The sequence below is a fragment of the Urocampus carinirostris genome, chromosome 7 (genome assembly GCF_059441175.1).
Source record: "Urocampus carinirostris isolate Australia breed hairy pipefish chromosome 7, RoL_Ucar_1.0, whole genome shotgun sequence".
In the NCBI taxonomy this organism is placed as follows: domain Eukaryota; kingdom Metazoa; phylum Chordata; class Actinopteri; order Syngnathiformes; family Syngnathidae; genus Urocampus; species Urocampus carinirostris.
Window position 1 is genome coordinate 45,844,937 of NC_142355.1, and position 23,961 is coordinate 45,868,897.

Consider the following 23,961-nt stretch of genomic DNA (forward strand, 5'->3'; position numbering starts at 1 on the left):
GATAATGTCTACTAGTACTTAAATTTCGAGAAAAATTTAAGACATTGAATAATCAGGCTAATTAACTAAAACATCCCAGTATGTAAGCACAATAAAAATAATGAGACTCTAAGTGCCACTGAATTCCACAAAAGACTCCTTTTTTTTTCTTGAAAGTCAATGCACTCTCCAAAGGGCATATCAACCTGTCAAAAAGAGGGCATGGACAAAATGTTATTTGCTGTAATGGGGAACACGGGTGAGAAAAATTAACAAAGATATTATTCATCCATTGTCGGCGCCGCTTATCAACAGCGAGGCCACGGGGGTGATGGAGCACATCCCATCTGCGCTTATCAACAACGAGATCACGGGGGTGATGGAGCACACCCCAGCTGCTTTTCAGACAGCTAACTAGAGATACCTGGACTCGTTGTTAGAGGAACTGACAAAAAAGACATTTAAGTCATTTCGTGTTTGACATGGACACATTTTGAAAAAGTACTTTTGATGGGCCAAAAGCAACATTCAAATGGTGAATGTAATGTGGAATACGCAAATCAAAGACTGAAACACAACAACATTCAAAAATACGTCTGCTTGAAGTTATATGGAGTCTTGTTGATACAAAGTGTATATGTACACGAGGAAGATTGATACATTTATCTTGCAAAATTATAAATGCTATTTTATTTCACTTGTATTCATAAATATTGAACTTAGGTTTTAACTCAGCAAGAGTTAAAAGCTAGTTTTGTCCGCAATTGATGAAAAATGGTCTTCTGAATAAGCTCTCCATATAACTGTTTTTTTGAAATTCAAATTATGAAGTTTGGACGGATAGAAAAATATTACACAAAAGAAATGTTATAATATAACACTTAAAACAATTAAAATGTTTGTCAAATTGATTAACAATAATCAATCAGAATAACCATACACCATTAGAGTATCGCCCACAGTGAAAACATTTTTGGATGGTATTTTTCATTTTTGGCAAAGTCATTCACTTTGAGCGTGAATTACCTGCTTTCTTTGCAAAATACTGTTATTTTGAACAAATTTAGTAAATGAAAAGATCGGTTATGATTTTTACAAAAGGCAAAACAAAGTGAATCATAAAAGCGTTTCATTGGGCTAAGTTGATGATTTAACAATCGACCCTGGTCATCTGCCTCAAGAGGGATGGCCAACAGCAAGAAAATACATTAAAAATCAAAAGAAAATGGAAATAAAAAGTGCATACAGAATTTTTCGAATAGGACCAATCCACAAAAGAGAAAACACTAAATCACTCAAACCAGGAAGTGTCTCAACAGGGGGGAATAAATATGGTTGGCATAAACTATTAAAAGAATTTTTTTAAGTCTCTCAATCTATTTTTCTATCTGTATCTTTCCCTAAATCTCCATTCTATCTATTTCTGTTTCTCTCATCCACACAGGAGACAGTGACCTCTGCTGATCAGATGATGTAGTTCTGCCAGCCCAGGGAGCTTCAAACTTAACTTTTCTTCACAAGGGCAGCGGTCAGGACTCTCAGGGAAGTGTGCCAGCACTCTCGCCATCAGCTGTGTCTCCTACACAGGTCCGCCTCAAGGCAAGAGGCCGTTGTCATCCCAGGGAAGCTAGCTCGCCAGATCCGAAAAGAGGCACGGTCCAATGTGGACAAATGGATGATGGCCGGACACCGGCGGCCTCACCTCAGTTTGATTCTAGTCAGTGACAACCCGGCCAGCCACTCGTACGTCCTCAACAAGACCCAATTGGCCGCTGACGTCGAAATTTCCAGCGAAACTCTCCTCAAGCGCATTAGCGAGGAAGAGTTGTTAGACCTCATCTACAAGCTCAACACAGACCACTGCGTGGATGGCCTGCTTGTCCAGCTTCCTCTGCCGCACCACATTGACGAACGCGCCATCTGCAACGCCGTGGCCCCCACTAAAGACATGGACGGCTTCTATGTAGTCAACGAGCGCTGCATGTGCCTGGATCAGCCCACTTCACACGGACGGGCGCCACGAAAGACCAGGAGGTGAAGCCACCGTTACCATCTCTCACCGTTACACTCCCAAGGATCAACTCCGGCATCACACTCAAATCGCAGGCATCGGCGCCACAGGAATTCCCAACATCATCACGCCCGTGCCAGGAGGCGTGGGGCGCATAACAGTGGCCATGCTTATGAAAAACAGCATCAAAACCGCCAAGAATGTCCTACTCTATCCTCCCGAGAGGATAGGCATCGGACTCCACAACGTTATCTAGAAGACTGGTGGTCGTAAAAGTACCAAAATAAGACCCCAACTCCAAAAACAGTGAGAAGAAAGGAGATTGGTTCAATTTCTGCTACCGTTTTGTTGAAATCTTTAGACTTTAAAGACTGCTTTATTACATTGATATCAGCTCTCACACATCACACAATTTCATTGATAATAGCCAGATATTCCACAAGTCTCATATACTTACACATCGGACCCCACAACTATAAACATAGTTACTGGGTTAATCAAAAACAGCACTGATTAATTGATTGATTCTTTGATTGACATTTTTGTGTATTCTCTGTTTAACAAATACTTGGTTCAAATGCTAGGTCAAAAACTTTTGAAAATTGAGATAACAGAAGAGAAGGAAAAAAGGGCTTTTCACATGAATCAGATCATGTAACGAACGTATTATGACAAGGTATTTACATTTACAAGAAAATACATCTTATCACTCAAAGGTTTTTCTGATGCGTTTCGACATTAGGTCTCAAACTAAATGAAGGATCAATCTTGGTAACAGGTGACATTCTAATAATGCTTTTGATTCTGTTTTTATTTCTATTGTAAGACCTCTACACATTTTATCGATGACCGGTTGTCATATTTGCAAGAATTTAAAATTCAATATTTTTCTTAATGAAAAGGGGTTTTGAAGGTTTGTTTATGCATACAATTTTTGATAAATTGGCACCATGCAATCGTATTCTAATCTCTTGCCTAACTAGTGACGCTACAGTTTCGAAAAGGATTTTGGGGTTCTTTTCCTTCTGTTTTATTGTTTTTTTTTTAATTCTCGCGGTCTCCATCAATGACTTTATAGTTAACGATTGCTTAACTGGAGATTTGTCTTCACTTTTGAAAAGAATGAACCACACTAAAAATAACGCTACTTTTGTTGATGTTCGTTTTAGTTGTTTAATTTTTTGTTTGTTTGTTTTTGTCTGTTTTTGTTTTTTCATCTGTTTTTCCAGAAATCATGAAGGTTTTTGCCTCTCTATGAAATTACCAATCTGATGTTCTCTTCTAAAAAGTTCTTCAAAATTCACAACAGGGGGGAAATGTAAAGTTGACTGTTTTGGGATGTACTTTTCTTAGAACTCAATGAACCTGTTTTTATATTCCTAAATATAAAAACAATCTCTCTCTCTCACACACACACACACATATAGTCACGTTTCAAACATCAGTCTAATTTAATCTTTTATACGTTTCTCTAATATCTTTTTATTGTGAAGTCGCGCTCATGGGTGTTCCTTTTCCTGTTTGTGTTTGAACTCAAAATAAACCACGCCTACAGAGTGGGAGTGGCAGTCTGCCGGGGAGACAGCCGGGGTGAGGATGGCGTTAGCAGGGCTGCAGCTTCCACGAAGTAGATTAAAACCAAAATAGGTGCTTTTACTTGAGTAATTCTGCCAACAAAGAGTTTATATAATAGTTAGCTTTAACATTTTCTTCACATGTGTTTGAAAGGACAGATCGGGGTCAAATATGACACCTAAGATTTTAACTGGGTCACTCTGTGTGATGTGACATTTGTCAATGTTCACAGCAGTTTTTGAGAATAAGTCGCGGCAATTAGATGGACCAATAACTAACATTTCGGTCTTTTCAGAGTTAAGACACAAGAAATTGAGTGACATCCACTCTTTTATCTCAGTGAGGCAGGCCTCCAAATTTCCACAATTTAGTGTGGCAGAATCCTCCAACGGAAGATACAGTTGAGAGTCATCTGCGTAGCAGTGGAAACTGATATTATACTTGCGAATAATATCACCTAATGGAAGCATGTAAATGCTGAAAAGAAGGGGGCCAAGCACTGAACCCTGCGGAACACCACAGGTAACACTAAAGAGCTCAGATGTCATTTCGCCATATTTAACACAGTGCGTCCTATCTGAGAGGTAGGATCTGATCCATGAGAGGACGGTTCCTGAGAGACCAATCAATTTTTCTAACCGTTCTAGTAAGATATTAAGGTCCACTGTGTCAAAAGCAGCACTAAGGTCCAGCAGCAGCAAAAATGATGAAGCGCCAGAGTCCATTGACAGTAGGAGATCATTGGTTACCTTAATCAGAGCTGCCTCAGTAGAGTGGTTAGCCCTGAATCCTGATTGATTCAAAAAGATTTTTCAAGTATTTTAGAAAGAAACGGTAGGTTTGACACAGGTCTGTAATTACATAAGCTTTATGGATCAAGGTTGGATCGTTTCACTGTAGGTTTAATAACAGCGGACTTAAAAGCCGCTGGAACTACACCTGAGGAGAGTGATATGTTTATAATATTTAGAACTGAAGGTCCAAGGACCCCAAAAAGACCTTTAATAAGCGAACCTGGAAGCGGGTCGAACAGGCAAGTTGTCGATTTGGCCATATTCACCACCTGTTTTAGATTACCGAGTGACAGTTCACTAAATCGGGACAAATTCCCTGGACAGCCACCATGTCCTGCATCTATAGATTTCAGCCCTTTAGTATGTGTTGTATTGATACTGTCTTTAGCAATTTCTTCCTGTATGCATTGAATCTTATTAAAGAAGACCATTAAGTCATGGGCTGAATGGGTGGAACTATCTGGGATAATCTGTTGCCTTGTAAGCGATGCTACAGTGTCGAAAAGGACTTTGGCATTGTTCTTTTGTGACGCAATCACCTTCGAAAGGTATGCTGATTTTGCCGAGGCAAGGGCCGCTTTATACTTTAACAAGCTGTCACACCAGGTTTGATGGAAAACCTCAAGCTTGGTAGCGCTCCATTTTCTTTCAGATTTCCTGCATTCTTGTTTAAGGGTTCTAGTTTCATCAGTAAACCAAGGCGTGCGTCTTTTAGGTCGTGATTTAAGCCGTATGGGCACTACTGAATCCAGGACAATAGTCAGGGTAGCATTAAACTCATTCATGAGTAAGTCGATAGAGCCTTTGTATGAAGGAAAGGACGCAACTGCTCCTGAAAGAAGCAGGGATGTGATTTGACCAAAGTGAAATTATCCGAAAATTAGCCGGGGGTCTGGGGGCCGCAGGCACCCAGCTAGGTCCAGGGCAGTGCCCTGGTGGGGGGACAAGTGGGGCGAAGCCCCCCGGAGCTCATGGGTTTTCCGTGTTTTTAAGTACTTTCAATGCACTCAGATGACAAAGAAATAGACAAAACAACAGCATAAATTTTCAATGTATATTGAACTATCCCATATAAAATTACAGTTTAAGTCAACTCAAAATCAGTCACATTAAAAAACATTGGACTGCCTTTGCTTTTAAAAACTATCACTGAGAATATCATCATATCTAACTAATGTGATTACTAAGTTAACACATAAATCATGTTGAAGAGTTCAAATTTCATGAACAAATAATTGTATCATGACCAAATGAAAAGTAACTCATATTAGAACATACCACAAATGTCTTTGTTATAGCAGAAGATGTTATCTGTCGGAGTCATGTGCATACACAATTAACTACTAAATCACTGGCCATGCAGAAACATGAAATTCATTCAAAGTTCTGAAATTTATATTTTCTGTCACATTCTAGATGAATTATAACATCACTTAATATCACAAATATTGTTTTCTATTTTCTACTCATTAAAACATTCAACATATTTACAGGAATATACAAGTGTTCATTCTTGAGCACAATCCATTCACATGACACAAACACTACTTCCTCCTAGACTTCATTTCTTTGGAATGGGTCTTTCTAGCCTGCTTCTGTGCAGCTTTAATGGTTCTTCTTGAGGCAGCCTTGCTCATTTGGGTGTCCTGTTTCACAGCAAGTTCTGTTCGTTTTGCAGACAACATAGCTGCTTCTGCATCCTTCTCCTCCCTGTACCTTTTGGAGGATGTCCTCAGATTTAGGCACAGTTTGGACTGCACAGGATCCATCAGAATGTCTTTCCTTCCAAAATGGCTGACAGAGGTGGTCTTTCTTGCTCTTAGGGCATATTTCACAGTCTGGATAGAACTGTATGTGGCTATGTCCATTCTGCATGCTTTGGGGTTCAGGACATCACCCATGACACTGAAAGCCCCCTCTACTTGCGGCCCATGGAAGCAACTCATGAGAGCCTTCACCATCTTGGCCAAGGTTGGGTATCTTCCAACAGCAAAGACTTGAGCCCACCAACGATCCAGTGCAATTGCCTTCCCCTCTGAGTCCAAAGGTGTTGGCAACTCACTGTCCAACTGGTATTCTCTCACCTCGAGATCATAGTTCCCCAGCTCTGACTCATCAAGGACATTGGTGACCAACGATGACAGCTTCTTCAGTTGGTTTAAAGTTGAGCTGTGTCCTCTGGCAAGTGGGTCAATGGCAGAGGCTGCTTTCAGAAGCTTGCTGTTCATGGGCAACTTTTTCTGAAGGTACAGACCACATGCCAGATATGCTGCCTTGGCTTTGAACTTGAACACAACTGACGACTTGTTGGAAGAATCCATCAGTTTGCTGTTGACACCACCATAGAAAATATCCTTTTCTCTGAGTTGGTTGGCTTTGTTGTTCAGTTCAATTTCTGTCAGTTTACAGCCTTGAAGGGACTCTGGTAAAAACACAATCATGCATTCGACTAAGATCATCTCTGTAACTGCATACATCAAGACAGTCAACATCTTAAAACCTGAAAAGTGCAAACATGCAGCATTCAGTTGAGTTTGTGTCAATGATTAACCATGTTATTAATATTAAGTAAATTATGTACCATAATAATATCGTGGCCATTAAGAAAATCAATGGTAGAATATCATACAAGTACTTAATTTAAAAAATATAAATACTGACAATAATTTTGATTACTTATAGGCTTAATAATATTTTTAAATTTCCTAAATCATATTTTAAATGTTATAATTCATTTTTTAAATAGCAGCGTATCCGAATATTTGATAAATGAAAATACAATAATTATAGGCCCTACAGTAAAGTGTTGGTGTAATGTACACATGAAAATCTATTATTGTAATTGTTAAATATTTATGGCCATTTTTATTACGTTATAATATTTTCGAAAAAAAGGGGAAAACTGTCAAATAAATTTGAAAAGTTTACCACCTACCTCAAAATTCACGACTCTATCAGCAACTGGTACAGGTTGTTGGGGTGGATCACGTCTCTTTATTACCGCTTCCGATTGTGATGTCAATAAGGGATGGAGGCCGTAAAGTTTTGGAGTTTTCGTTTGGGCACCGAAACTTCCAGCGATGGAATAATTTGTTGTTCTTGACTGGAGTTCTTTCACGTGTTTTTTGCTCTTTGCGTGACTTTCAAGAGCTTTGAAACCTCTCCCACCATAGTCAATGGTATCATGGCACCAAATGCAAAGCGCTTTCCCGGCACGATCGATCTTCGGAATAAAGTCACTGAACAAATTCGTCACAGTCTTCTTTCCAACATTTGTAGATAATTCCTTCTCTAACCAGTCCCATCGAAACTTGTTTTTTACGATCTTATCAATTTCTTTAACTCGCGGAGCATCTTTGCGTTCGATCACGGACATCTTTCTTTAAACACCCGGCAAAAACGTGTGAGAAATGAACAATGGCATACTCCTATGCCTATTTAACAAGCGCGTTTATTGGTCAACACGGAGACTTCAACCAATTGCAAGATCCGTAACTGAAAGATCCGAAACACTAAAATGGAATGCTGTAGAGACGAAATCGGATTTTTTACCACTTAAAAAATCGGAAATTTAAAAATTTTATTTTGAAGATAAAAAAAGCGGAATTCCGCGAATTAGCGGAAAAATCACATCCCTGAAGAAATGGGAGAGCTCAGAAACTGTGCCAGTGCTTATATTGCGTCCGCTAAATCTTTCAGCTTTTTTTTGGACTACATTTAGATAGCACCTCGAATGTAACTAAATAATGATCCGAGATAACTGTAGCACTCGGTAACACCATCATGTTTGAGGTTAAAACTCCTTGAGTCAGAACCAAATCTAGCGTGTTTCCATCTTTATGAGTTGGCAAATCAATCTGTTGATCAAAACCAAATGCATCAATTAGAGACCGAAACGCAACAGTAAGTGAATTGAGTGGGGAGTTCATATGAATGTTAAAGTCCCCCATAATTATAATTTTGTCTGCATAGGTTACTAGTTCAGACAAAAGTTCAGCGAATTCGTCCAAGAAAGCTGTGTATGGCCCTGGTGCGCGGTAAATAGTTACTACATAAATTGACAATAAAGAGGACCGCATAACAAGAGCCTCAAACGCCTTGTAGTTATTAGGGGTACGAGGAGTAAATTTGAGCGTTTTTTGGAAATTAGCGCGACACCGCCACCTTTCTTCAAAGGGCGTGCTATATGGCTGCTCACGTAGTCTTGAGAAGCCTCATTTAACGGTAAAAACTCATCTGGTCTCAACCAAGTTTCACATAGACAAATCAAGTTTGTTATCACGAATAATATTATCAACAAGTTTTAGGAGCAAGCGATCTAATATTTAAAAGACCAAATTTTAGCTTTGTTGAATCGTTTAACTTAGCTGAAGTCTTTGTAGAGATCGTCACAAGATGCCGCCGTTCGGGTGCGTTTAGTTTCAGACGTCGGTTGACCGGCAAAGAAATAATGGTGGAATTAGTCACATCTTCTTGTCCTTCTTTCTCCTTCGACTTCGCACGCTACACACTTTCCCACACAACAACCCCACTTCTGCTTTCTATCTTTACGGCGCCTCCGTCGTTTCGTATGTGGAATGGCTGACCACGGAGATCCCGATTCCCTTTGTTGCTCGTTCAGGATATCATAGGCGGTATAAAAAGTGCCCGAAAAGTCGAAATTTTGACGCCCACCCAATTGAATAAGTTCCTCCCGACTATAAGTCTTATTGGCCACGCATGTGTCCAAAAAAGAAAGCAAAAAAGATAAGAGAACGGTAGTAAATAGAAGGTTAGCTGGACAGCAACTAGCCGCAACGTCCACACGCGCCGCCATGTTGGATCTTTTTTAATTGATGCAATCAGGATTCAGGGCTGTCCACTCCACTGAGACAGCCCTGATTAAGGTAACCAATGATCTTCTACTGGCAATGGACTCCGGCGCTTCATCACTCTTGCTGCTGCTGGATCTTAGTGCTGCCTTTGACACTGTGGACCATAATATCTAGCTAGAATGGTTGGAAAAATGGCTTGGTCTCTCAGGAACCGTCTGCTTATGGTTCAGATCCTACCTCTAGGATAGGACACACTGTGTTAAATATGGTGACATCTTTTACGTCGGGTGTACAACTTAACTTTTTTACCAATAAAACGTTTTATTCCGATCTCGAAATTTTCGTTCGTTGAGAAATTTCAGAATTTCGGTTTGTTTGGCAATTTGCATACTCAGCAGCCAATCAGAAGCCTGCATCGAATAACTTCGTGCTTCCAGACTTTCCTGAGCGTTATAAGGTCGCGCATTTGCATATCATGTTCAAGAGAACACAAAAAAAAATGGATAAGTGGTCAGGAATTGTTAAGATTTGTCAATTTAATAGCGCTCTTACTCGTGGTATTGCATTAAGACGTTTCCCATTGTGTGACGTCATTACGCACAGTTTTTCGTTTTGCTAATTGTTGATTGCCATGTTGTATTGAATGGAGCCGTGCTCAGAGGCTGAACCACAATGTCCTGCTTATCTTCTCACGCATGAAAAAACTGCACACTCTGACATATCCTTACCAGGAATCAAGCCAAAACTTCAGCCACAAAAGAAAGATTCAAAGCAATAATAATGACCCTACAAAACGTAAACGTACATTAAAGGCTTCGTGGAAAGAGGAGTTAACGTGGCTTGTAGCAGACGAAGCAACGCAAACATTGCATGAAAAAAGATGAGTAAATACAGGTACATACTGATGGCAGATGGAAAACAGCGATGTCATATACATGCAATGAATGTTATAATTTATAATAAACTTAATTTTTAAGTGTTGTTATGTGATATATTCTGATTATCAATCCTTAATACTTGGAACAATGTTTTTTTTTGCGATTAGTCGAATTACTGTGTTTCAAGTTGTGAAAAATGGGGCAGGCAACTTTATGGCTGGGCAGGCAATTTTTCAGAGTTGTCTGCCTTGTTGCCCGGTAACTTTTTGTCGTGAGTTTCAGACACTGGATATACATTGAAATTGTGTAACTGACCAATTTATCTCCCACTATTCTTGTTCATCATTTTTTGCACAAAGCCCCAGTCATCTGTCCAAGCTGGCTGAAAAGAACGAGGTTTTTTTCGCTGGAGGAGTTGTTGCGAGTCGTTCATTTATCGCGCGCCGGTCTTTCTGTGGCTCGGTTAAAACACGCATCTTTCCTCCTCTGAGAGGCGCGGCGCAGACATGCTCACACACGGAGCAGAGGAGGAGGAGGGGCACTACTGTAAAGCCTCTAAATAAGACAGTGCGCAACTGGAAATGTTTTAATTTCACATAAAAATGCACATGAAAAAAAAAAAAATCAGGATTTTGCGGTGCGCTCGCGTGCCACAGGTTGCCGACCCCTGGTTTAGAGAATTTATTCAAGAAAACTGAGTATGGACCTGGTGCGCGATACTTAGAATAAAAATTGACATTAAAGAGGACCTCATGACAAGAGGCTCAAACGCCTTATGATTATTAGAGGTTCGGGGAGTAAGTTTGAGTATGTTTTTCAGAAATACGCGGAACACCGCCACCCTTCTTCAAAGTAGAGCTTTAGGAGCAAACGATCTAATATTTAAAGACCAAATATTGGCTTTGCTGAATCTTTAAACTTAGCGGAAGTCTTTGTGGAAATTGCCACATGATGTCGCCATTAGGCCGTGTTGAGTCTCAGGCATCCATTGACAGGAGAGATCGATGAAGAAATATTGCTAGAATTAGGCACAATACCATAATCATCATGCCCTTCTCTGCAGTTTCCGAAATCAGCTTTGCAGTTCCGCCGATATAGCTCCCTTAGCTTAGCACCATGGCCTGAGCGACAGCCCTACTTTTGTTTGCGATCCCCACGCCATCTCCGCCACTTTGTAAGTGGGTTGGCCACCGACGGAAATCCCGCAACCCTTTGTGTTTCTTGCGGGATATCAAAGGTGGCATAAAAAAAACAAAGCCCAAAAGGTCGTTATTTAGACTCAGACCCAAATTTATAAGTTCACCGCGACTATAGGTATTATTGGCCAAGCATGTGTCCAGAAAAGAAAGCAAAATAGACAAGAGAATGGTAATAAATCGAAAATTAGTTGAAGAGCTGTGAGCTGCTGCGTCGATGCGCGCCGCCATCATCTTCAAAGAACAGTACTGTCCTGTATTTTGAAAAACGTACGCACAATACAAAATTTAACCTACAGCAATGTCCGGGTATTTTTCGACAGCGCGAATTATTTTTCCGCATCTACCGTTTTTCGTAAGTCGAATGGTCGTAAGAAGTGGAGTGTCTGTACTACTAATAATCTGTACCGGCCCTGAAAAACTCATGTATGTCGATCTCTACATAAAATTGCCCTATTTTTCATGATCAAATAATATGCTACTTGATGAAGCGAGATATTGCAAAAAATGCCTCGTTTGCTATTGCTTCGAGCGCTCGACACGTCATTGGTGCGGCTGCTATGAGCAAGAGGTTGATCCAAGTTAAAGACCGGTAAGCACCTCATCGTCAACGCGCCTGGCGAAAGAGAAGTGTAAAATTGAGGGGATGGCTGAGTAATAGGGTTCAGCCCTTCCTCTGTGAAATTGAGGCATCATCATGGTAAATACATCAGGTTTTTAATAATTGCACTACAAAACACTGTATTTGGAAAGAGAAAATGATGAAACTTTTTTTTACATGTGTCTAACTGTATGGAGCTGGTCTAAAAACAAGGATCCTACAGGTTAAGGCAAGTTAAATTCAAGACTTTTAAAGACTTTTTAAATCCCTTTCGAAATCAAGAGATGTCAAACCTCCATTTTTCATTGAAATAAGCCATCAGTAAATAAGTAATGTATTGTTATTTAATGGAATGCTACAGCTGGAAAGCATGACATAATATTACATAAGAATAGGGTGCAAACCATGAGTAAAACTAAACTAACATCCCAAAACCAAATGTGTAAACTAACATAGCCCAGCTTCTTCTGTGCCAAGGCATTGGAAGTTCAATTCCCGGTGTTAGGAGTGTTTACATGGAGGCTTTGGAGGGACAGATCTGTCCACTTCATCTCCTGCTCTTTGACGGACTCGGTGGAGCATCCATTGTCCTGCTCGGCCTCAGGAAGTTCACTCTGAAAACAAACACAGCAAGGTGAGGTTTCTTAAAACAAATGAGTAAAACATTTGCATAGGACAATCTTCACACTTAACAATCATTTTTAGAACAGTGTTCGGTAGTGCTACTTGGCTCAAATCCATGAAGCCTCTGCATCGTATATTAGATGAGTGGTTTATGAACCATGAGTCGAGGTAGGTGTTGATGTTAGCGTACGGTGAGGTTTTAAGTCCCACAAAGCGGATGTACCATGTGGCTGATTTATAAAATGATTTGCTAGCTTGGAGCGCAGTTCGAAATAAAAGCAGCAAAGAAACACCCTCAGAGTTGAAAGTCACAGTTCAGTACTGAAAATCGCGGAAATATGCACTTCCAATTCATTACGAACTTGCTATCATAGTGAAAGATTTTTCAAAAGCAGCTGAAATTCTCTGGGGAAAAAAAAAAAGAAATCCACCGAGGTCAAAAAACTTTGAAAAAAAAAACGTTTTTAAAAAAAAATGAATACGAACTTAATTTTACCCCCTTTTTTTACCAGATGTCGCATAAGCAAAACAGAAAAATAATCATGATAAACTCTTACTCTCTTAATACACTCTTCAAATACATTTTTTGTATTCAGACCATAATTCACACAAGCATGTTACACATTCTTCTCTCCAAATGATGGCATAGTCGAAGTAATAAATCATCTTGAAGCCCTCTGCTTGTGTGTAAACCTTTATAATAATAACAACATCGATAATAACAATAAACGTAAATCCACTGTGCAGTGAAGTGGAACCAAAATCAAGTTCTTTTGTTAACTTCAACACATGCAGTAATTATGGAAAATTAATCATAAAATAAAAAAACGTAAAAGGCTTTTTTGTTATCAAAATGAAAATTTTATCACAACAACAATTTATGAACAATTATACAAATACAAAAAAACAGCATTTTAATCTTAAACACTTTATATAAAATGCTTTGAAAATAATATTTACAATTCAACAAAGATCGATGGGTCCCCAAAATTTAGTGTTATCGAGGTTGAAATTGTAAATCAGCGACAAAAATATAATATAAATGTATATACCAGTATATTCATTCAGTTTCAATCATTACAGTTTATTGGTAATACAACTCAGTTATCACTTCAAGATTTTTCAGTTCACAACAATTTTGTACATTATACAAAATAATTTTGCTGAAATAATTATATTAATTTATATTTTCATTCAGTTTTAATCATCACAGTTTATTTGTAATACAAAGCAGTTATCATTTCAGAGAGCCCGTCCCAATCTGGTGAATAACGAGTAAAATCCCTTTTTATGCCAATAAGTTAAATAGACAAGAAAGGTGACTCAGATGACCAGTACATACTTAGCGTAGCTTAGTTCACACTTAAGTTAAACTCCAATAGAATTATTTCCTTGACTTGCACCCATGAAATACATTGGGTTGGTGGGATGAATAATAATATTTAAAATGGCAATTAATCAATAATTACCATTAACAAAATAAAGATTTATTAACAGATAGCATTTTCCCCAACACTTATCCAACTTACAATTATTATTCGGGATGCAAGTAAATCTAAACCAGATCTCCAGATATGAAGTTGGCGGAGACATCATACCTAATGATGTCCTCGGTCAAATCAGTTATTTTAATGGTTTGCAGTCTGCGTTGCTATTGAAAACCCTCGTTTCCCCCAGGAATTGCCCCCAAATTGTGTTCCTTAAAATTGAGATTTGTGAACGTGAACACACAACAGTTAGACATGTTGTTTTTGTAAATTGCGACTCTAAAACACAGCTCAAAATACAAATATTTTCTTGCTCTGTTCAGACTTGTACTGCTATTGCTAAGGTTTTGGGTTAACGGTGAGTGACTGATAGGAGGACACCCAGATTGCGTGGTAGGAACACTATTATATGGATAGATACTTTATTCATCCCCGCAGGGAAATTCACATTTCCAGCAGCATCCCTGTGCTGAGAACAGTACAATAATAAAGCAAAAAGAATACAATATACAAATACCCAATGTGACGTGCCAATACCCACTGTAGCGTATTATATAAAGTATCTTGATAGTGCTACACAGAATACACATTGCAATAAAAAACAGTAATATGCAATGTAGGGGGAGTGGTTTAATGTGGGCCTTTACTCCGCCGGGTGGAGTTAAAAGGCCTCATGGCATCAGGGAGAAAAGATCTCTTCAGTCTGTCCGTGGTACAAGACTGTGACAGCAGTCTGTCGCTGAAGCTTCTCTTCTGTCCGGATATAATGCTGTGTAGTGGATGTGATGAATGGTCCATGATTGACCGCAGCTTTTCCAGTGCCAGTCTCTCAGCTACTGTTGTCAGGCTGTCCAGCTCTGAGCCCACAACAGAGCTCGCTTTCCTCACCAGTTTATTGAGACAAGAGGCATCCTTCTTCTTGACGCTGCCTCCCCAACGCGCTGCCGCATAGAAGAGGGCGCTTACCACAACAGTCTCATGGAATATTTTCAGGAGCTTTTTGCAGATGTTGAAGGACGCCAGCCTTCTGAGGAAGTAAAGTTGGCTTTGACCTTTCCTACATACAGCTTCTGTGTTGGCAGTCCAGTCCAGTTTGTTGTCCAGCTGCACACCCAGGTATTTTTAGGTCTGGACAAATTTTACACATTCTCCTTTGATGGTTACAGGAACCGGGTGAGTTCTAGTTCTCCTAAAGTCCACCACCATCTCCCTGGTCTTGGTGGTGTTCAGGTGCAGGTGGTTCGCGTTGCTCCATTGGAAAAAGTCCTGAATCAATTTCCTGTACTCCTCCTCCTGCCCACTTTTGATACATCCCACGATCGCAGTGTCATCAGCAAACTTTTGCACGTGGCAGGACTCAGAGTTGTACTGAAAGTCCTATGTATACAGAGTGAATAGGAACGGAGAGACCGTGGTCCCCTATGGAGATCCTGTGCTGCTAACCACAGTGTCCGTTGTACAGCCCCCCTGTTTCACATACTGGGGTCTGCCTGTCAGGTAGTCCGTAATCTATTTACAATGTGTAAGCTAACTCCCATGTCTGTCAGTTTCCTACTAAGTAACAGAGGCTGTATGGTATTGAAGTCACTGAAGAAGTCCAAAAATGTAATCCTCACAGCCCCCTTAGCCCTATCCGGGTGAGAGAGGGATCGGTGTAGCATGTAGACTGTAGCATCCTCCACTCTTCCACCTTCTCCTGGTAAGCAAATTGCAGAGGGTCGATGGCGTGACGGACCTGTAGCCTCAGGTGGTGCAGCAGCAACCGCTCCATGGTTTTCATCACATGTGATGTCAGGGCGACCGGCCTGAAGTCGTTGAGTTCCTCAGGTCTTGATTTCTTTGGTACTGGGATGATGCAGAATGTTTTCCACAGCTGAGAGACCCTCCCCTGTTCAAGGCTCAGGTTGAAGATGCGCTGTAGAGGGTCTCCCAGCTCCAACGCACAGGCCTTCAGCAGTCGGGGGAATACTCCATCTAGACCAGCTGCCTTGCTGGTTCGCAGCCTCCTCAGCTCTCCACACACCTGGGCTGCAGTTATGTTGAGTGGGGGGATGTCCTCCGTGCTAGTGTCCAAAGGGGGATGGACAGCTGCAGTACTCTGGGGTGAGGATGAGTTGGGGTGGTCAAACCTGTTGAAAAAGTTGTTTAACTGGTTGACTCTCCCCACATCTATGTCCACAGCCACACCCTGCTTGGTGCTGCAGCCAGTAAAAGCTTTCATCCCTTCCCACACCTCATTCATGCTGTTGTTCTGCAGCTTTTTCTCCAACTTCCTCCTGTACTGCTCCTTCCCTTCTTCAGAGCTGGACTCTGAGCTCCCTCTGTACTCGTTTTAGCTCCTGCTGATCACCATCTTTAAAAGCCCTCTTTTTTTGATTCAGATGGCACTTGATGTCGCTCGTGATCCAGGGCTTGTTGTTGGCATAGCAGCGTACAGTTTTAATAGAAACAACATTGTCCATACAGAAGTTAATGTAGTCAGTAGTGCAGTTTGCCACCTCCTCAATGTCCCCACTGCTGGACCCTAGCAGGACCTCCCAGTCCGTACGTCCAAAGCAGTCTCTCAGAGCCTGCTCTGCTTCTGTAGACCATTTCCTGAAAGAGTGTGTGGTTGTTGGTAGCCTCCTCACTTTTGGTTTGTAATGAGGTTTAAGCAGAATGAGGTTGTGGTCCCCTTTCCCAAGGGCAGGCAGTGGGGTAGTACTGTCCCTAATGTTTGCATACAGTAGGTCAATAGTCCTATTTGCCCTGGTCTTGCAGTCCATATACTGGATAAAAGAGGGCAGTGTTGTATCAAGAGTCACGTGATTGAAGTACCCAGAGATTAACATGGCGGCCTCAGGATGTTGTGTTTGGAGCTTGGCCACAGCAGAGTGGATGACGTCACACGCTACTTCCGCATCAGCGCGCAGTGGGATGTAAACAATAACAGCAATGGCGTGTCCAAACTCTCTGGGCCAGTAATAGGGACGCAGACTTACAGCCAAAAGTTCGACATCACGGCAGCAGATAGAAATCTTTGTGTTTACATGCCCGGGGTTACACCACCTTGTGTTCACATAGATAGCGAGTCTGCCTCCTCTGCGCTTCCCGCAGGCTTTTGTGTCTCTGTCTGCTCTAACAGCGCAGAAGCCGGTTAGCTCAACTTTAGCATCCGGGATGCTAGACGTGAGCCACGTTTCCGTAAAGCAAAGCAAACTCTGCACTCCCTGTATGCTTTGATGTCTTTCACAAGCACAGCCGGTTCGTCGATCTTATTTGGTAGTGAGTTTAAATTCCCCATGATTATAGACGGTACCGAGGGCTTATATCTCCACTTCGCCGCTAGCCGCTTAGCCTTTACCTTAGCACCGGCTCTGCACCCCGATAGGACCGCCTCACCTCGTCAGGTAAAAGGGGAACCACGCCGGCTCGAGAATTCTTCAGGTAGAGGAGTTGATTCCTCGAAAACACATTTTTGTGCGTTAAAACCCATATCCATTGGATAGAAAGTAATCCAAAGTGCTGCAAGGCAAACACTGAAGATATGAGCAAAAACAGCGAAAATAACACGGGAGGTGCTGGAGTGGCTGCCATTCGCGATAGCGCCGAAGTACAAGTGTTGTCATTACCACTGCTACGTGGAATGTCGGCACTTTAAGCAAACAAAGAAAAGTTAAAGGAACTCATCTACAAGATGGATAGATACTGCTAAGGTCTTTTGGGTCAACGTGATACCAAATGGAAAAACTTGGCATAAATGACAAATAAAGAGGGTCATGTTTTCTACTATGATGGCGAGACTAACAAGCACATGTGATTACCTCATGTGGGTCCCTTCTCAAGGTTTCTTTATTTTCCTCACGCTAAGGGTTTGACTTTTTCCTTGCCCTCATGTAGGTTTTAGATCATGGGATTGTGTAATAGTATATAGTTTGCAATAATCAGTGGCCTGTGCAGCCCTAGGTTCAAGACATCATAGACAAACCACCAAAGAAAGATACCATCCACCTGGAAGGTGACGGGAACGCCCAAATTGGTGTGAATGATCATAGATACTGGAAGAAAACATGTGAAACAAGCTCTAACCTACAAACCAATGAAAGAGAACAACGACTTCTTGAACTAACTAGCTACAACAACTTGGTTCTGGCAAATTCTCTAAGCAACTGTAAAAGCTATAGAAAAGGGACAAGGCAATATTCGGATGGAATTCACGATTCCACAACGTTTCAAAAGTGGAATCAAGACAGCAAGCACGCGCACATATCCAGGAGTGGATGTGGGAAGAGATCACGACCTGGTCATGATGAACTTCCGTGTTCGCCTCCAGGAGGTCAAGAAGTCACAAAACCCACTGATCAAGTCTGTCCATCTTGTAGGTGGCCCTGAGCTTCATGCCCTTTATTGGACGAAGATGTCGAAACGCTGACCACCAAGTTCTCAGAGACGATGACTGAAGCAGCAAAAGAAGAAAAGGAAAACACCGGAGGAAGATAAAGCTGAGGGTTACAAAGACCTCCAACAGTGTGACATGAAGCGAGAACTAAAGGAGAAACGAAACAGCCTTGGAGGGGTGTAACAGAGTTGAAATTTGATTGTTTTTAATGTTTTTTTGAATTCTCACAAAATCTGTGTTTTTGTTGTATTACTGTTAATATTCCGGTACCTCATTCAGTTGTTAAGTCATGGGCGTCTGCGACTGTTCTTTTCGTTTGGCACTTTATGGGCTTCAGCGCTTGCCGTAGCTTAAATAAGTTTGTAAGCGTTGAAGGTAAGATGTGCCCAATATCAGTTGGATAAAAAAAATGCATATTTTGCTAGACATTTGAGCTGCTTTCGAAATTATTTTTGTATATAAAGATATATAAGTTGTTCTAAATGATGTATATTAAAAAAGCACTAAATAAGAGGTTAAGCAATACAGCTTGAAATGAAGATGCAACGTGTTTTGATGCAAACACGCCACGAGGTGCAGCCTGTTGAGTGATGACCCGTTCTTTTGTATCTTTAATATTTTAGATAATTGCAGTCGTGAACAGAAGCCCCTGACTTTTGTATTGTTTTGTTTATTGAATGCAGGTACGTGTGAAAGTTATGTTCATTGTTATTATCGAAGTTTCATTATTAATGTGGTCGCATGTTGTCTGCTTGCTGTAGCTAAAATAAGTTTGTAAGCGTTGAAGATAATTGCAGTCGTGAACAGAAGCCCCTGACTTTTGTATTGTTTTGTTTATTGAATGCAGGCAATAAACCCAGAGATTGTGAAACCTTGTGTCGTGCATGAAAAAGGGTCGCTACAGGAGGAGCAGCCAAGTATAAAGCAGCTATCAAGAAAATCAGAAAAAAGCTTGAGAAAAACAAAGGAGAAATGGATCAAGACCAATGCTCGGATTTAGAAGTGTGCAGACCATTGAACAACTGTATCCAAATGCCAACAGTGCGCAAATTATCAATGGTAACATTGGAGCGTGATTTCGGACCAGTCGGTGTGAGACAAGGCTGCATTCTACCTCCATTTTTTTTAACATCTTCCTTGAGAGGATCATGTCTGAAGCTCTGGAACAACATGAATGTATAGTCAGTATTGTAGTACATACACATCACCACTAACCTCCGTTTTGCTGATGATAATGCCGGATTGGCAGGAGACGAACAAGAACTTAGGGATTTGGTCAATCGCCTGGACAAAGCATCAAACCAGTATGGGATGGAAATCAGTAGGGTTGCACAATTTTGAGAAAAAAAACTCATTGCGTTTTTCATACCAGTATTGCAATTTCAATGTGATTTTTGATTGTAAAAGAAAGGTGCATTTCATGCACTAGTTTTGTAAGTCCTCAACCATTGGAAGCATGACCTACCAGTACATACATTTTTCTGTGAGTGAAGGTGGAAATTACTGGGGGAAAAAAATAAAAATAATAATTGAATCATGTCATACACATGTTTTATGAAGAAAAAACTTGAATATAAAAGTATTACAACTGTTTTTATTTTCAAAGATTTTGAAGAGTAACAACGCACAGGGTAATTTGTTATCCCTTAACCATTCAAGGGTTAATACTAGTGACAGGGCCATCAGACTGTTGAGAAGCAAAGATGCGTCTGTATGATGTCACCAGTCATACCTAGACATACCCATAGAAGATGTACACAATACTATTTATTATTTCAGATGGTGATAAACTTTAAATTGGGACCAGGTAAGGCTTCATGGTATTGTCCCAGCTGTTTTCAGCAAAGATTCCCATGCTTCACTCATCTGCAGGCATGCGGTTGCAAAACATAATTCAGGCGAAAATAAAAACCTTATACTCCTGTGAGTTCCAACTTGGATTACTTAATGTTAGTAGCACTTGCAATGATTATTTCAGTTGGGGACAAAACTTGAGAGTGTTTCCTTTCAAAAGAGACCAAAACCGGTCCAGATTGTCCAAACGGTTCAACAACATCATTCAATTTAGTTTGGGAATGTTTTGGATTGAGATTTTATGTGAATTTCACAGGGGTTAACAACCTTAAGTTAACAGCGCCCTCTTCAAGGGATCTTTGTTAGGGTTGTCGTTGATAAATCCTCGAAAAAAACGAGGTATCATACGGTTACACAATAGCACTACGTAACATCACAATATCGATTAGATTTCTGTTAATCATGCAGCCCTAGAAATCAACACAGAAAAAACTAAAATAATGACCAACAATCCCCAAGGTATAACCACAAACATCACCATCAACTACAGAGAGCTAGAACCTAATTTAACTATCTTGGCAAGAACCAGAACACGACTTAAACCCATCTGGAAATCACGGATCAGACTCATGCTAGCGCTGGTTAGTTCCATCTTCCTCTCTATGCGAAACATGGACTCTCACAGAAAAACTGGAAAAGAAAATCCAGGCTTTGGAGATGTGATGCTACAGGAAACTTCTAGGCATCAGCGACTTAGCCCATGTGTCAAACGAGACGATGCGCAACACCATCAGAGGGCATATTAGACCATACAAAGAACTGTTGTCAACTGCGCAGACAGAAACATCAGCGGTAAGGTCACATCAAAAGATCATCATTCTGTGATGTCAACATGTCACCACCGTAATTTTGAAGCGTTTCAGTTTTAATGGTACCATATTATTACAGTGAGATTCTCATGGGTCCATTTGAACCCAACTGATGTGTTGAGAGTTATTAGGTGACCAAAGCAAATTTTCTCAATACAAAATATCATTACTGTGCATTTAAACTAGAAATATTATGAACATAGCACATATTAAAGGTAAACTGAATGTTTAACCGAATAAACTTGCTTAAACTAAACATTAGCACTTGGTCTCTTCTCACCACACTCAGTCCTGGTAACGTTGAGGCACTTTTGGGGTACGCTTGGAGCGCCCTAGGCTCACCGGGCCAGGATCAGGTGGTTTAGCTGGTTCTGACACTACAGGTGCTGGGGATGCGCTGAAACTGCTCTCCATCGGCCCCCGTCTCCTCAGCTGCTTCCTCAGGTATCAGATCTGGAAGCCCCACAGGATGGCCGGATCTCGGCTGGTCTCTGTGAATTCTTGCTCCATTGTTTCTCCTAAGACCCTGTACGATACTGGCCCCGAATGCTGAGGGATGATTCGAGGAGTTCACTTTGGGCTGTCGCTAGCAGTGTTTCGCAGGTAAACTTGCTCGTCAATGTCGAACTGTCTGTCCAACGCCTCTCTGTCATGTTCTTCCTTTTGTAGGGATTGCTTCCTTTTAGCGGTCTCCTGAAAGTTTGGTTTAAAAAAGTCCAGTCTAGTTCTGACATGCCTTTTCAAAATCAAATCAGCAGGTGACTCTCCCGTCGTGCTGTTGGGGATCGTGCGATACCGTAGCAGGAAATGGGACTTTTTCTTCAACGCTCTAATCTTCTCTCGCCAACTTTTTAATGCCGGTCTTGAACGTTGAGACATACTTCACAGCTAGGCCATTGATCGCAGGGTGCCTCGGGGCACCGGTATTGTGGAGGATTCCATTTCTCCTCGCAAATTGCTGGAAATCATCAGACATAAAGGTTGTTTCACTGTCTGTGACAATCTGTTCAGGCACTCCATGACCCACTGTCACATTTATGGCATTAAGCAATTTTGAAGAAGCAGTCATTTGGGCTATGTTTTTCCCTTAACATACATAGCCCGCTGCCTGCGCTGAACGAGAGATATTATGCGTTTCACGCACCTTGTCAACTGAAGAAGTTGGCTCGCTTTGCCGTCGTGTGTCACGGTGGACTGTCTCCATGTTGAGAGCAATCTGCCGGTGTTGTGCCCAAATCCGACTCCTGTGCAAATTCCTCCCCCCCTCGCATGAACGCGCATTCTGCTGCGCTTCCAACAAAAGCGATCATATTCTATATAAAACGCTTATTAAAACAATAAAGCGAGCTAATTATAACAATTGGGAGATCCTAGTCTATATAACGCGTTTATTTAAACAATAAAGCGCGATCATATAAATAATAAGGTTTAAAGCGTGTCTTATTTTGCAAACAGTATAGGCAGGGAAGTCCGATTTTAAATGAAAAAAACAACAACAATTTGTTTACACCGCGGGATCCAATGCAACCATGGTTTCATTCGCAATAAAAAAGACATTACATACAGATATTACAGTAAATCAAATAAATACTATTTGTGTACAATTAGTTGTGATTGCGGAAATCATAGCGTACATTGACGTTGGTGAATTTTTCATCTGCGTTAACAAACGCATTTTGTAGAATACGATCGCACTTTATTGTTTAAATAAACGCGTTATATAGACTAGGATCTCCCAATTGTTATAATTAGCTCGCTTTATTGTTTTGATAAGCGTTTTATATAGAATATGATCGCTTTTGTTGGAAGCGCAGCAGAATGCGCGTTCACGCGAGGGGGGGAGGAATTTGCACAGGAGTCGGATTTGGGCACAACACCTGTTGTGCACCTAACACCGGGCTCTGGCAAACGTTAGCTCGTCTGTGGCAAGCAGCTTGCGTTGGCATGCTTCGTCGTCATTCACATCTTGCAGCCAGTTGTTCAGTTCAACGGCAAATTGGGTTACTGTCGCGCCGTGCTTCCGAACACACCGTCGAAATCTGGATATCTCGGCTATGACTAGCTTCGGCTCATTGTAATCATACAAAACTCTCACAATGTCATCGAAAGTCTTGTCCTTAGGCTTGAGAGGCTCAACTAAATTTCCACTCGCTCGACATAAGCTATCCATTGTTCACTTTCAGGATTCATTTCGTCCAGTTTGACAAAGTTGGTCATTTTCACTGAACACTACAGTCGCATTTAACCTCATCGCCAATTATGTGGTGTACAGTATTGTCAATGATCACACACGTTGCACCTATTAACCATTTACTGAACACTTGTCATCTGTCTTACAAAGCTCAATATGTAACCGCGGTGTACGTGTCCCACCAAAGATCCACATTCATGCTGGACTGGATGATGAGGTTTTTATTATTACAGTTTCTGCAAATGTATGAGTCACAACATTAGCTTTTTCTGCTGGGTTTGATCTCTTTGTAGTACTCTGGTAAAACTGACAACAAACCCCGCCTCCTGGTCACATGTTAGAAGCCAAAACCAAACCCCACCCCATACCAGCAGATGGCACTGTTGGACTCAGGATTGCAGGACATTTACCAAAAACTATACACATATTTTCGCAGGAGTTTCAATAAAATAAAAGTTATTATTACACCCGTTACAAATATACCACACTCTGGAAAACAAGCGCTTTACCAGCGGGATGGTGACATCTTCGTATGGCAGTCTGTCTTCTCTCCAGGCGTCATCAGTAAGATCCAAAACTCTACCATCTCGTTGAATTTCACTGTCCATACTCAAGACCGAGTTCACGTGTCACTGAGCAAAAATTACGACAAAGGCAGTATACAACAAATTCACTGCGCTTGATGTGGATGTTGTTTTTTTTTTACAATTCATTAGTCTTTGAAGAACGTCGCGTTACTTAAACGTCATACACTGGCGCCTAAAGATGAC

General features: G+C 41.0%; 2 protein-coding genes and 1 pseudogene across 2 annotated transcripts; 1 reads left to right on the forward strand and 2 right to left on the reverse strand.

The window, feature by feature from the left end:
* The first annotated feature begins 225 nt into the window (after positions 1–225).
* On the forward strand, positions 226–2,292 carry LOC148363451 (bifunctional methylenetetrahydrofolate dehydrogenase/cyclohydrolase, mitochondrial pseudogene; annotated as a pseudogene).
* A 2,983-nt stretch (positions 2,293–5,275) lies between these two features.
* Positions 5,276–8,093, reverse strand: LOC148363452 (uncharacterized). The gene is made up of 2 exons (XM_088339400.1): positions 7,295–8,093; positions 5,276–6,781 (listed from the first exon to the last, which is right to left on the reverse strand). The coding sequence occupies exon 2, from the start codon at positions 6,678–6,680 to the stop codon at positions 5,904–5,906; it is 777 nt and encodes a 258-aa protein (XP_088195526.1). The 5' UTR covers positions 6,681–6,781; positions 7,295–8,093; the 3' UTR covers positions 5,276–5,903.
* A 4,081-nt stretch (positions 8,094–12,174) lies between these two features.
* Positions 12,175–23,961, reverse strand: anapc13 (anaphase promoting complex subunit 13). Its single transcript, XM_088341111.1, has 2 exons — positions 23,701–23,961; positions 12,175–12,462 (listed from the first exon to the last, which is right to left on the reverse strand). The coding sequence occupies exons 1-2, from the start codon at positions 23,797–23,799 to the stop codon at positions 12,337–12,339; spliced, it is 225 nt and encodes a 74-aa protein (XP_088197237.1). The 5' UTR covers positions 23,800–23,961; the 3' UTR covers positions 12,175–12,336.